The following is a 13,732-nucleotide window of genomic DNA, read 5'->3' on the forward strand; positions in this document are numbered from 1 at the left end:
AAATTTTACTAATTTCTTTGAAATTTTTTAATAAGCAGGAAACAAAAATTTAAAAAAATCAATTCCAGAAGTGGTAATATGAAAGGTAAAACAAAATTTTGACTATTGATGATCTCCATACTAAATATTTGGTATAAGTTTTACTGTATTTTGTTCTCTTATTGTGATTCTTAGTTTTTCTTCAATTGTTAAGTGGTATTTGTGATTAGGAATGTAGATAGTCCTACTATTTTTAAATATGCTTAAAAGGATTAAAAATACATTAAGTGATTCAGAAAACAAGTTATCATGTATCTTCAAACATCCAAATGCAAAGCAGAAGAAAAAAATTCAAGAATGAGTTTATAGAAATACAAACTGGTCTTAATGATGTTTATTTGAGTAACAGAGAGATAAATTTAATTTTTTTCAAGAATTTATCTCAGATTATCTTTACATCAACCCTACAGATTCACAATGTAGCTATCATTTCCATTTTCAGATATGGAAACAGAGTGAGAGTTTAAGCCCTCCTCATGTTGCCTGATTATTAACACAAAAAAGAATAATCCTTTTGGATACCTACAAAATCCCGCATAACACCCCTGTTACTCTCAGTAGTTGCAAACAATTCTAACATCAGAGGGAGATAAAGTAATAAAATGAAACATTTCTCAACTTTTTGAATCAAGTTGCTCAAAACTACCTGCTTCTACAACTATCTTTCAACTTATTTAGGGGTAGGGTTGGAGGGGTGTTATTTTTCTAATATCTAAAATTATATTTTTAGTTTCCAAACTCTTTTGAGTCTCATATCTTTTGCCTCTACTAATTTATTCACTTTCCCATCAATTTAAAAACAAGATACATGCAAGAAGTCTCAGCAGTAACCTCTGACTTCTATTCCTTTACCTTTATCCACTAACTTCTGTTCTTCTCTTCATCCCTTCCAAACATCCTGGAAAAGTTTTTCGCTTCATCTTTCACATTTATATTTCAGCATATGTTCTCAGCATATTTGCAATGCAATTATTTATTCCAAGTTCACCAACACTCTCTTTATTCCCAGAGACAATGATGACATCTTTTATGACATCTCTGTAGCACTAGACCATTAAGATCAGCTTTTATCGTGAGAACAAGTGTTTGTTTGTTTGTTTCTAGGTCACCATCATCTCTGGGTTTTCCCATTTTTCTGTCTACTTTAACTTACCTTGGTTCCTCTGCTTCCTTTGTTTATGACTTAAATAAACTATTACTTTATGGTTCTTTCCTAAGCCAAATCATGTCAATTTTTGCACATTCTTCTTGGGACCTCTCATCCAATACTTTGGGGACAATTATCATTTATATGCTGGTGATGCAGAAGCCTAAATTTCTTGAGCGGATTTCTTCTCTAAACTCCAGGTACATATATTTAAAAAATTCCCAGACAAGTTCATTTAGGTATTCCCAAGATACCTAAATTGAACATGTTCAAAGGAGGATCCAGCAATTCAAAAACCAACCTATTCTACTCATATGTCTTGAAGCATGTATTTTCTAACTCAGTGAATGGTGTCATCTTCCAGCTAGTTATCCAAGTAAGAAACCAAGAAAACATTTTTCATATATCCCTCTAACTTCCACTGATAAACAATTAATTATTAGACACTACTAATTATTTAATCTATTTTTTTTAAATTTGTCTACTTCTAACACATTCTGTACTCTTTCATTTATTTATATTTCTATCATAATTTTCTGGATTATTGCCCTCTAATATTTGTCTTAGCCACCATGTTTCACCACTCTTTCTCTGCATATAACAATTTGAGTGTACTATTTAATATGCAAATCTTAGCTTAAAGTCCAAACTTCTTAATGTGGTTAACTCCACCTTTGATAAAGAAACCTTTCTTTGCAGACCAGTCTCAACTCTTGTGACATTCTTCATGTAATCTCCATGTTCTAGCCATGTTGCATACTATATGTTTCTCAAATGTTACCACAGATTTTGTACATAGTTGGGCTAGAATACTCCACCGTTTATATTCACTCCTCTAGTTGCTTACTATTTGGATCTATTTATTCATCAGATCTCAGGTGAAATTTTACTTCTTTCTAGTGGTGTTTCATTATCTTTCCAGTTTTTCATTACCTCTCAAATGTTATGTTCAATAATCCATTCACTTGTTAATTTGTTACCTACTTTAAATTTCAAATTTTGGTAAGTAGAAATAGTTCTATATTTTTCCTTTTTTATACAACACAGAGTAAGACTCAGTAATTAGTAGATGCTCCAAATATACTGGTAGAATAATGGAGCAAATTAATACAAAGTTTGTGTTCCTCCAAACCCTTTTTTACTACCTCAATTACCTTGAATTTTTTCTCCACCGAATGCTGCCTTTGACTAATCCACAGCAAAACCAAAAAGAGTACAATAGACTTGAGACACACTGTGAATGTCAACAATACTTAACATTACTTAAGTATTGAGTTTATTTTATACTATTTGTTGGTTCTTCTAAAATGTTTTCCTTGTATGACATCATTTTAAACAATTTGTGAACAAAAAAAATGTCTCACAAGCATGAGCAATTATGCTGTGGTTAATCTTTTGGGACCCAATTTGCTTAGCAGATAAGAAGCAATCACTTGAAATTTAAGATTGCTATATTGAATAGAAATATGAAAGAATTAATAACTAACAGCAAAAATTATTTTAACACACCGAGAAATAACTCACAAAATATTTTTTATTTTCATTTATGCTTTAGTAAGGAGTTTATTAAATTTTTAATTTTAGTAAGAGGTCATAGTACGCTTAGATCAAAGTGAATTAACTTGCTGTTACACTTTACAAAGATGCAAGTAATGATCTAGATTGCACCAAAGATCCAATCCTACATCTGACACTAAATAATCTTTTGAGTTTATATAATTAAACCATGAAGTTCCTATCATCCTAAAGATGCGTTTAGTTCAAACTCAAAAAAACGTTGTTGGAAAGTTCTATTTAAAGATAAAAATTGTTTAAAATAAACTTTGTTTTGTTTCCCGAAGTCTGTTGGAAATCATTTAAAGGCACCCAAATCACTGAGCAATTCACACTTCTTCTCTTTAAACTATCTAATGAACTATTTATCCCCATTACACACACACATATGAATAGAATGATAAATAGATATACTGATAGAAAAACCATATACAATTCCTTATTTTTACAAAAAATATAGAAGAAATCAAATCTTACTGAATGTGAATATTTTACCCCCAAATTCTTTAATTTTTATAACACTGTTCTGTGTAACAGAATTAAAAATAGCAATAACAAAAAATCTTAAATATAAATTGTACAGAAGTTATCATATTTATTTTGCATTTTTATTTTTAGCTAATCTGTAATGACTATACTAAACGGTTTTTTTCTTTTTTTTTCCTTTTCAGAGACTTAAAAGAAATTCAGAAAGCTTGAGTGACATCTATCATCGTGTACACAGCTATTGGCGTCTGAGAATATATTCATCAATTGTTTTAAAAAGATATTTTAATTTTTTTCTTTCTATTAAAATTATAAAGTTTATTTTCAGGATTACTTCTTAGAGTTAATTTAATTTTAAAAATTTACAATTCATTCTGTTATTACTATTATTTCAACTAATAGCCAGTGAAGTTGAACATCTTTTCATATATATGTTGGCTCTTTGTTTGTCTTCTTGGAAGAATTGTCTGCTCAGGTCCTCTGCCCATTTTTTAATCGGATTGTTTGTTTTATTGTTGTTGAGTTGTATGAATTCTTTATAGATTTTGGATATTTGCCCCTTATTGAAGGCATTATTTGCAAATATCTTCTCTCATTCAGTTGGTTGTCTCTTTGTTTTGTTGATGATTTCTTTTTCTGTGCAGAAGCTTTTTAGTTTGATATAGTCCCATTCGTTTATTTTTGGTTTTACTTCCTTTGCATTTGAAGTTAAATTCATAAAATCCTCCCTAAATCCAAAGTCCATGAGTTAGTACCTATTTCTTTTATGCAATTTATTGATTCAGGTCTTATATTTAGGTCTTTGATCCATTATGAGTTAATTTTGGTATATGGTGACAGACAGCAATCTGGGTTCATTATTTTGCTTGTGATTTTCCAGTTTTCCCAGCATCATTTATTAAAGAGGCTTTCTTTCTTCCATTAGATATTTTTGGTTCTTCTGATGAAAATTATTTCCCCATGTACATGTGGGTACATTTGGGGGTTCTCAATTCCGTTCCATTTGTCTGTGTATCAATGGTTTTTCCGCCAATACAATGCTGTTTTGATTATTGTCATTGAGCATAATTTGAAGTCAGGCAGTGTGATACCTCCTGCTTTATTTTTTATCTATGTGATGTTTCTATGTATCTAGGTTGGACTTTCAACAACATGGAGGTTGGGTTTGTGTATTTAACATTCTCATGGTTAAAAAGCATTCCAATGGAGAAAAAAGGTCTAGCTTTAAAAGTTGTATGACATAACATCACTTTCGAGCATTCCATTGTATTAAGAATGTCACAGAGTCAGGGTCCATAAGAAAGGTAGCTATACACATGTGTGGACATAGATAAAGGGATTCACTACAATTACTTCACCTGAGAATAATAATATGTGGTAATACAAATACATAAAGTTTATTTGCTTTATAATCATATATTTAGTGGTATGAACCAACCTATCATTTTCTTATAATTGGAATGTTTTGTTTTGTTTCTTTCTACCAATGACTAATGATCTAATCAAAGAAAAAATAAAAATCTTACAATAATTATTTCCCAAATTTGACATCAAATAATTTTCTTAACCTTAGTTTCTCTACCAAAAAAAGAAGAAAAATAAGTCAAAAAATGGGGGGGTGGGGGGTGGAGGGGAGGGAACCACAAAGATTCAGAGTCCAATGGTTCCCTCTGTGTATTTGCTTTAAATTTAATAAGTAGTATTCTTTGCAAATTCTCTCCCAAGTAAAAGATACATTATTGTGCCACCGCTTTACTATAACTCAGAAATAAGTATGGCACTTTTTTTTAACTCTTTATTTTAGGCTTATCAGGCATCATATGCTATGGTTGGGCCTATTGCTCTGAGCCTTTATTGGGTATTTCAGCAGATTACCTGATTTGATTCAGTGCCAAAGAAAGTGGAAATTCTGCAAGTAATCCAATGATGCTGGAGACAGCTGTATTGGAAAAGAATAATGTGTTAGTCTGGAAAATCCAATTCCACATCACCACACAGACCTTGGAGCAAAGCCAGATGTTCTGATGAAGAAATAAAATAGCTTTTCATATTCTACCATACCCTAGTAGAAACTAAGTGCTGGATGAAAAGACACCAAGTGAAGAATTAACATCAGTTGTCTATCATATGATGGGTGTTACAGAATCCACTAACTCATAATTTCAGGCTGGCATGATGGCAATTTATTGTAAATGGAAGTGATTTATTTATAACCTGGTTAAAATGGCATTAACAGATTATATGAACAAGTTGTCCATATTTTTACATCACTTGACTCCGCTGCACAGACTCTTTTCTGTCAAGCTATGCTGTGGTTTCATAGGGTAGAGGTTTCAAATGAGGAAATTCCAAATAATATTTGAGCCTATTGCAAAGAAGGGCTGCCACATTGTGTACAAAACAGTCAGAAATGGATTTGTGCTTAATTATGATCCCCCTGAGAAGTAGCCCTGAAGGATAGTGGTGAAAGCAAATTATTCCTATGGGTAGAACATTTGACTTTTCCTTCATATGAAGAAAATGTGGCCTTCAGGAATAAATACACACTGATTCATAGACTGCAATAATATTGGACATTTAGTTAGGTGGCTGGGAGTAACAAGTCTCCAAGAATATGGCATTCTAGCAGAGAGGATTTTAGGTGAATTTGTAGGTGTGGGCACAAAGTTTGCTGATTTAATTTTTTAACCACTAAAGTATAACCACAGCAGAGGAGATGTGCAATGATGAGAAGGATTGGAGAACCTATCATATACATAAGCAGCCACCTTCTCTTCTCTCTTGCAATCCCAGGCTTATGCAATGACACCATGAGTAGAGTAGCCACAGTGTCAGGAATAAAGCTTATACATGTATTCAATGACATGGGCTCTCTCCTAGTATCAACACTGAGTGTCCCATCTGTTAGAAGCAGAGACCTATGCTGAGTCCTAAATACAGCATCATTTTTTTGAGAGGCAAGTAAGAAACATAGTGATAAGTTAATTATATCTGACTTCTTCAGTATTAGAGGGAACAACAATTGGTACTTGTCACAGGTTAAATAAAGATTTTCCTTCTCAACCAGCAGTGTTTAAGGGCGTATCACCTTCCCACAACTAAATACCATATTTATTAGAATAGTAAACCATACAATTCAGAAAAAGGTATTCATTTTACAGCGATAAAAGTTTGACGTGACCATGCCAAATAATGAAAGGTCATGACATGTATCTCATCACCAACAATCAGCTGCCTTGATAGGAAATTTAAATGGCAAATTGACAATTCAGCGAAGTCACCAGCTCAGAAAATGAACTTGTAGCATTAGAGCACTAGCTTCTGTGATACACTGTAGGTTATGAATCAAAGGAAATATAGGTTATACTGTCTCCAATAGCATGAAATTATGGACCTGAAAATAAGGAGGTTGTGGTAGGATTGGTCCTTTATTATTACACCCCATCACTCAATTGTTGAATTTGTGCCTCCTAGCCTACAATATCAGGGTCTTCTTATTATAGGTTTCAGGTTTCAGAGGGCTGATATTTTTACCAAAGCCTCAATTAGTGTTTTGATAAACTAGAATCTGTGAGTACTTCATGCCAGTGAGCCAGTAGGCAATAAAGAAGTTAGTGTGCTGGCGAAGGTAATTGACTCTAATTAATATAAGAAATTAAGGATGGCTATGCATAGTAGAGTGAGAAAAAGTATATCTGGGACACAAGAATTCGCAGGGCATCTTTAGAACTTGCATGTCCAGGGATAACGTCACCGCCCATAGGCAACGGCAAAAACTAAATTAACAAGATCAAGGCAATTGGATTCTCAGTAACCATGTAGAATAAAGTTTGTATCACTCCACCCAGAAGTAATCAGTATGGCTAAAGTGCTGGTTGAATCTGAGGAAAATCTAGAAAGTGCGGTGCTTGAATGATCATATTCAAATGTTCAGCCAAAAGAGCCTGACAGTTTCTTATGAAATCAAATATACTCTTACCATACAATCCAACAATTGTGTTCTAAATGAGTTGAAAATGTATCCACACAGAAATCTGCACATGGATGTTTATAGAAGCTTAACTTATAATTGTTAAAAGTGGAAGCAACCAAGATGTCTTTCAGTAAGTGAATGAGTAAAAATAACTGGTACATCCAGACAATGAAATATTATTCAGCACGAAAAGGAAATGAGCTATCAAGCCATGAAAAGACCAGAGGAAAATTAAATGCATATTACTAAGTGAAAGAAAGGTAACACACTGCATGAATCCAACTTTATGACATTCTGGAAAAGACAAAACCATGGAGACAATGAAAAGATCAGTGGTTCCCAGCGGTGGGGGCAGTAGGAGAGAGATGAATAGAGCACAGAGGATTTTTAGAGCATTAAAAATAAAAGTACTCTATAATATTATAATGATGAATATAAGGCATTATACATTTGTCTCACTCTGTAGAGTATACAACACCGAGTGAACCCTAAGCTAAACTGTATATGGCCTTGAGTGATTATGATGTGTCAATGTAGGTTCATTCATTGTAACAAGGAAAACATATTCTGGTGAGCGACATTGATAACGGGAGGCTATGCATGTGTAGCAGTAGGAGGTATATGGGAAATCTCTGTACCTCCCTCTCAGTTTTGTTGTAAATCCAAAATGTTAAACTATATCAATAGAGACATTGTAAAATAAAGAGTACATTTTTACAAATAAAAATCATTTGATCAGCATCTTGTTATTTTTCCCCCTTTTCAAGTATGGGAGAAAAATTTACCTGGTATTTGAAATATTTGCATAGTTCTTCATCTCTCAAGACAACCTAAAATTCTCAATATCACAGTAAAACATGATAATGTTATGATTTTAATGTGCTTTATTCTTCATCTCCATTGTTGAAACATCTCATGGTCAAAGAGAATAGATTATTTTATCCCTTTTTACACATTCAACAATTAAACAAGTATTTATGAAATATCTACTATGTGTAAGCAAAACCAATAAAATACTTATTTCAAAGGAAATAGAGATCAGGAAACTGAGTCCCAGAGGACAAAATCTCCCACAGTTATTGCCGTATATCACTGTACAAGCTTTTATTTAAAATTCCCTAACTACATATTCAGCGTTTCTTTAGTAGCAACACAATTCATTATTGATTACTAGAATATACCTTCTCAATAATTTTTTTCAAAGCATTTTTTACTTCTTGATTCCTCAAGCTATAGATCAATGGATTTAGCATGGGAATCACCACTGCATAGAATACTGAGGCAAATTTGTCTTTATCTAGTGAATGGTTTGACTTGGGCTGCAGGTACATAAAACTGAGGGTCCCGTAATACATAGTAACAGAAAACAGGTGAGAAGCACAGGTAGAAAAAGCTTTCTTTCTTCCTACTGCAGAACTGATCCTTAAGATTGCAAAGACAATGAACACATAGGATATGAGAACAACGATGAGAGAACAAAAAACATTAAATCCAGCAATGATTAACAACATTAGCTCTTTGAATTGAGTGTCAGAGCAGGCCAAAGCAATCAAGGGAACATCATCACAGTAGAACTGGTTGACCACATTAGAGTCACAAAAAGACATGTGGAATGTTGCCACTGTTTGTATGAGTCCTACAGTTAAGCCATAAATATAAGAGCTAGTGACCATTTGAATGCAGAGTTTTCTAGGCATGAGAACTACATAGAGCAAAGGGCTGCAGATGGCCACATACCGGTCGTAGGCCATGACAGAGAGCATGAATAGTTCCCAGACCGAAAATGTGATAAAGCAACACACTTGAGTGGCACATGCATAATACGACATACTTTTAATTTCACGTAGAGAGTTCACAAGGGTGTTTGGTGTGATGGTGGAGGTACCATAAAAATCAACAAAAGCCAGATGACAGAGGAAAAAATACATAGGTGTGTGAAGCTGAGGACTGATTTGGATTAGCATAATCAAACCAAGATTACCCAAAACGGTAACTAAATAAATTAGCAGAAATACACCGAAGAAAATGGCTTGGAGCTCTGGATTATCTGTAAGGCCCAAGAGGATGAACTCAGTGACTGCTGAATGATTACCTCTTGCCATGAAATAGATAAACAATTCCTCAATAAACTCTTCCAGAGCACACACTCTGAATAATCTTGGATCTGTAAAATATAATCAATTAAATGTGAGAAGATGGATTGGATTACCAAGATTGTATGTTAAATTCAGTCAAAGCAGACTCCTGATAAGCAAGCACTCTGGATTATGTGTGGATTTTTCTTATGTTTTCTGTGTTAAAGGATTTGGTCTAGGCAGAAATTCCAAGACAGAAAATCCATTACAGAGCTATAAAAGAAAAGAGTATTTTCATTAAAATTTTATAAACAATACAATAGCAAAATCTGTGTTATACTTTTTTAAAAATATTAAGAATGTAAGTGGTTTTGACAGCATATATAAAAATTTCTTAAGTTGTAAATTTATATCATAAAATCATTATTTTTTCATAAGAACATTAAAAATTACTAAAATCAAGTACAAAGGATGTAAAATAAAAGTCAAACTCAAAATATTAACACTGTTTATCTTTCAGAATACTATTTGCTATAATTTAAAATTTTTCTTTTTTTTTTCTAGTATACATATAATATTGATATTAAGGAAAAATAAGATTTTGAATTTTCTGGCTTTGTCATTTGGCAAAATACACACCAGTGAATAATTTTCCAGAATTTAAAACAACTTTAAATAATGAAGGGACATCATCAAATTTTAAGAAAAAATCATGACACCATTTTTTCCTCCTATATTAATTGTTATGTAGCAAATCTTCAGTTTTAACTTGAAATTCTTAAATTTTACTTTGGATAGTTTTCTAACATTCAGCATTTTAAAATTAGAAGTAAGAAATATAAAAATTATCAATTTAAAAAGTCTTAACTATTAAATGTTTTTTATCCATTGTCTTTTTTGATTTTATGACAATAGATTTAAAAGCTGATACTGTCTTCACCTTTCATACTGCTGAGGAGACTGAGTCATACATAAGTGGAATAAATTGTCTGAGATCTTTTGATTAAGCAAATGTGAGATCCAGCATTCACCTTTAGGCTTTTAGACTCCAAGCAACCTATGGTCTTTAATAGTACGGCTGTGGCACATTGAAATGCAATAGCATAACAAGATAGGAGGTTGTGAATTCCCCTGATTTAATGATAAGTTTTCAGCATATGGATTACAGACTCAAAATCTGCTACAGAAGCCTTGTGAGAAAACAGAGAGCCACTGAAATCTTTAAATGGTAGGTAAATGTGATTAAAGAAAAGATGAGGAAAGAATTTTTGAGAATTGTGGATCAGACTAACTTTGTGTCGCTACGATTCACCAAAAAATATAGTAAAATCCAAGTGGTCCCTGACCTAAGAATTTTTTTAAAAAATATTTTTATAGAAAAATAATCTTCACTCTTGGAATTTTTATAACATCTTTCCAGTCTTTTGTCATTAGCATTCAAGTGGCCCTTAGATTTAAAAAAAAAATTATTAAATGATATGAATGAGTCACAAACTCTAAACCATTTTCCGTGTAATTGAAAATTGTAAAATTATCATTGCATTTATTATACACGCATATCTATATCTAGCAATCTTTCTATATGACAGTTATTAGTTGTGTATGGTAATCCTCATTTATAAATAGCTCCCTCAAGTTCATTAGCAGAATTGGGACAAGAAATCAGATTTTTGGACTCATAGAAGGAAAGGAGTTGATTTGTAAGTGCCTACTATTTACTATTACTTTTTTCATATTGTTTGATCTTGTAAAAATTCCAAATTAACTAATATTTTCATTTAACTAATTAACTTGTGAGAACCCATACACAATACAAAGCCATTCTTTGACTACAAGCATATGTTCTTTTCACTTGTTAACTTTGTTTGCTGGGTTCATTGTGTTATAAGCTATAACTTAATCAACAATGACCAACTTACCCAAGGTTTGCCCAATATAACTGCATATGAGCCTTGTTACTGTTAAAATGGTTTATGTTTCAATTATTTCGAGCATATTTGTTTAGAAAGTATGATGCCCCCTGGGATTCTATCATAGAATTACCTTATTATTATTTTTTAAGATAACTGGAAAAAATATAATGAGGTCTCACAGGCATTAAAAAAAAAAAAAAAAGAGTTCTCTTAAAGAGTTGGTCTTTTGAGCTCAAACCAGACTTCCAGGTCAGTTGAAAGCCATGTTCAATCAGTGTTCTAAGTAAAGTTAGGAAGTAGTACTATTCTCTTTAATAAAGATGATTTCTAAAATGTGTAAATATGAAACATTTTATATTGTCTTAATTTTTTTTCAAGAAATTAACAATTAAAAAAAATATTTAGACTATCCATCTTTGCTTTTCTCATGGGATATTGTTAATGCAACCAGAGAACTTTGAACAGGGGATTTGGAGAGGTTGAGAGCCTGAACTTTAGTCTTTGTTTTGCCTTTAACTAGTTATATATCCAGTAAATGGCTTTTTACACAATTCTTCATTTGAGAAATGGAATAATTGATATACATTCTTATGGACCAAAGAATTAATTAATTTTAATACATTTTCCTTTTGAAAAATGAGAGAATGGGTATAAATTTTTATGGTTATTTTTACATCTGATATCTCATTCTAAGTGAACATCTTAAGAAATTTTATTATACAGTGAACAGATATAGAGAAGTCACATATTAAGACCAGGCCTTCTCATGGTTTTTTGAGAAGAAAAAAATCAGACCATGAAGAAATTCACTTTTATTTACTCAAGTCACTTTCTTAACATCGTGAACATGAAAGCCTGGTTTCTACTGACGATGACTTTCTTCAAGGCTTCTTTCACCTCTTTGTTCCTCAGGCTGTAGATTAAGGGATTCAGCATGGGAATGATCACTGTGTAGAAGACAGAGGCCATCTTGTCTGTGTCAAGGGAATGATTAGAGCTCGGCTGTAAGTACATAAAGATCAGAGTCCCATAGAATATGGTGACTGCCACCATGTGCGAGCTGCACGTAGAGAAAGTCTTGCGGCGACCCTCAGCCGAGCGCATCCTCAGGATGGCGGAGATAATAAACACGTAGGAGACAAAGACAACCAGAAGGGAAGAAATGAACATGACACCAGCACAGACAAAGATCCACAGCTGTTTGGAGTGAGTGTCTGAGCAAGTTAGCCTGAGAAGAGGCATGTCGTCACAATAGAAGTGATTGATGATGTTAGAGTGACAATAAGAGAGGCGAAAAGTGAGGATGGTATGAAATAAGGCAACTAGGAAGCTATAGCTATAGGGGGCAGCCACAAGCTGCATGCAGATTCCTGGAGACATTACAACCATATAGAGGAGAGGGTTACAAATGGCCACGTACCGATCATAGGCCATGGAAGCCAGAAGCAAGCATTCAGCTGTCATGAAGGCGAGGAAACAGCCTAACTGAGCAGCACATGCATTGAAGGAGATGACGTTTTGTTTGTACAAGAAGTTTCCCAGCATTTTGGGTGTAATGACCGAAGCATAACCGAAATCGACAAAAGCCAGGTTGCTGAGGAAGAAGTACATAGGTGTTTTGAGTCTTGCATCTGTTCTAATGACTAGGATCAAACCCAGGTTGCCTATGACTGTGAAAACATAAATAGATAAGAAAATCACAAAGAGGGGCATCTTCAACTCTTGACGATCTGTCAGACCCACGAGAATAAATTCTGTCACCTGGGTGCAATTGATTTGGGCCATGTATCTTCGGTGCATCTGGATAAAGAGAGGAAAGTTAAATCCAGCTTAATTAAATTAATCTTAAACCTTCATAATAGTTTTTTTACACCTTAGAATCTTGAAAAGCCATTTTATTATTAACATGAAAGTACTAATATTAAAATGATTAATAGTATACTTGAAGTCTGGGATGGGAGAAAGGGCAAAAGTAGATATTTTGGAGGAAAGACTTATTTCTTTCACCCAGATCAATTGCATTGAAAAAGTTAAGAGCTGTATGATAGGATTCAGCCCACATTGACTCTCTGCTCCTAGTTCTTATGCATACATTATTTAAAATTTAATATTAATTTTTCAAAACTTGAAAACTATTGTTTTTATTTAAAAAAATCTTAACGTGAATAACCCAAAGGAACAATGAATCTTCTGCAGTGACATCACTGACAAACCTGCCATCATGCCTGTGTGATACAAACTCCACATTGCTGCAGTGCTGACAGATACAGCTATTCTGTTCTCATTTCTATCTGGAGAGAGGTCACCACAGGTTGCTATGCAATCTTGATAATTGTATTAATAGTGAAAATATTGAAAATGGAGAACTTGATGAAAGACAGTCTTATACAGGTGTTTATTTATTTTCTATCCTTCATGCCTATTTTATGGGTGAGACCGAGAGAACTCTCAGAGAGGTTAAGCCCCTGCGGTAAAGCCCAGACAGCTACTCTGTGTTTTTCTGATGCCATCAACTCTTATATTCTCAATATACCCAATTAATTGT

The 13,732-nt window shown here is 33.2% G+C and overlaps 2 protein-coding genes across 2 annotated transcripts; both read right to left on the reverse strand.

The window, feature by feature from the left end:
- Window positions 1-8,359: 8,359 nt before the first annotated feature.
- LOC102885521 (olfactory receptor 5AL1-like) lies at window positions 8,360-9,340 on the reverse strand. The gene has a single exon (XM_006917921.2). The coding sequence runs from the start codon at window positions 9,299-9,301 to the stop codon at window positions 8,360-8,362; it is 942 nt and encodes a 313-aa protein (XP_006917983.1). The 5' UTR covers window positions 9,302-9,340.
- Window positions 9,341-12,012: 2,672 nt separating this feature from the next.
- On the reverse strand, window positions 12,013-12,972 carry LOC102884518 (olfactory receptor 1044). Its single transcript, XM_006917917.1, has one exon. It carries the CDS (start codon window positions 12,970-12,972, stop codon window positions 12,013-12,015), a length of 960 nt encoding a protein of 319 aa, XP_006917979.1.
- Between the last annotated feature and the right edge of the window lie 760 nt (window positions 12,973-13,732).

This window comes from Pteropus alecto, unplaced genomic scaffold (assembly GCF_000325575.1).
Source record: "Pteropus alecto unplaced genomic scaffold, ASM32557v1 scaffold1518, whole genome shotgun sequence".
In the NCBI taxonomy this organism is placed as follows: Eukaryota; Metazoa; Chordata; class Mammalia; order Chiroptera; family Pteropodidae; genus Pteropus; species Pteropus alecto.

Bases quoted from the DNA above. Each gene is read 5' to 3' on its own strand.
- LOC102885521 (XM_006917921.2), bottom strand. From the start codon at position 9,301: ATGGCAAGAGGTAATCATTCAGCAGTCACTGAGTTCATCCTCTTGGGC.
- LOC102884518 (XM_006917917.1), bottom strand. From the start codon at position 12,972: ATGGCCCAAATCAATTGCACCCAGGTGACAGAATTTATTCTCGTGGGT.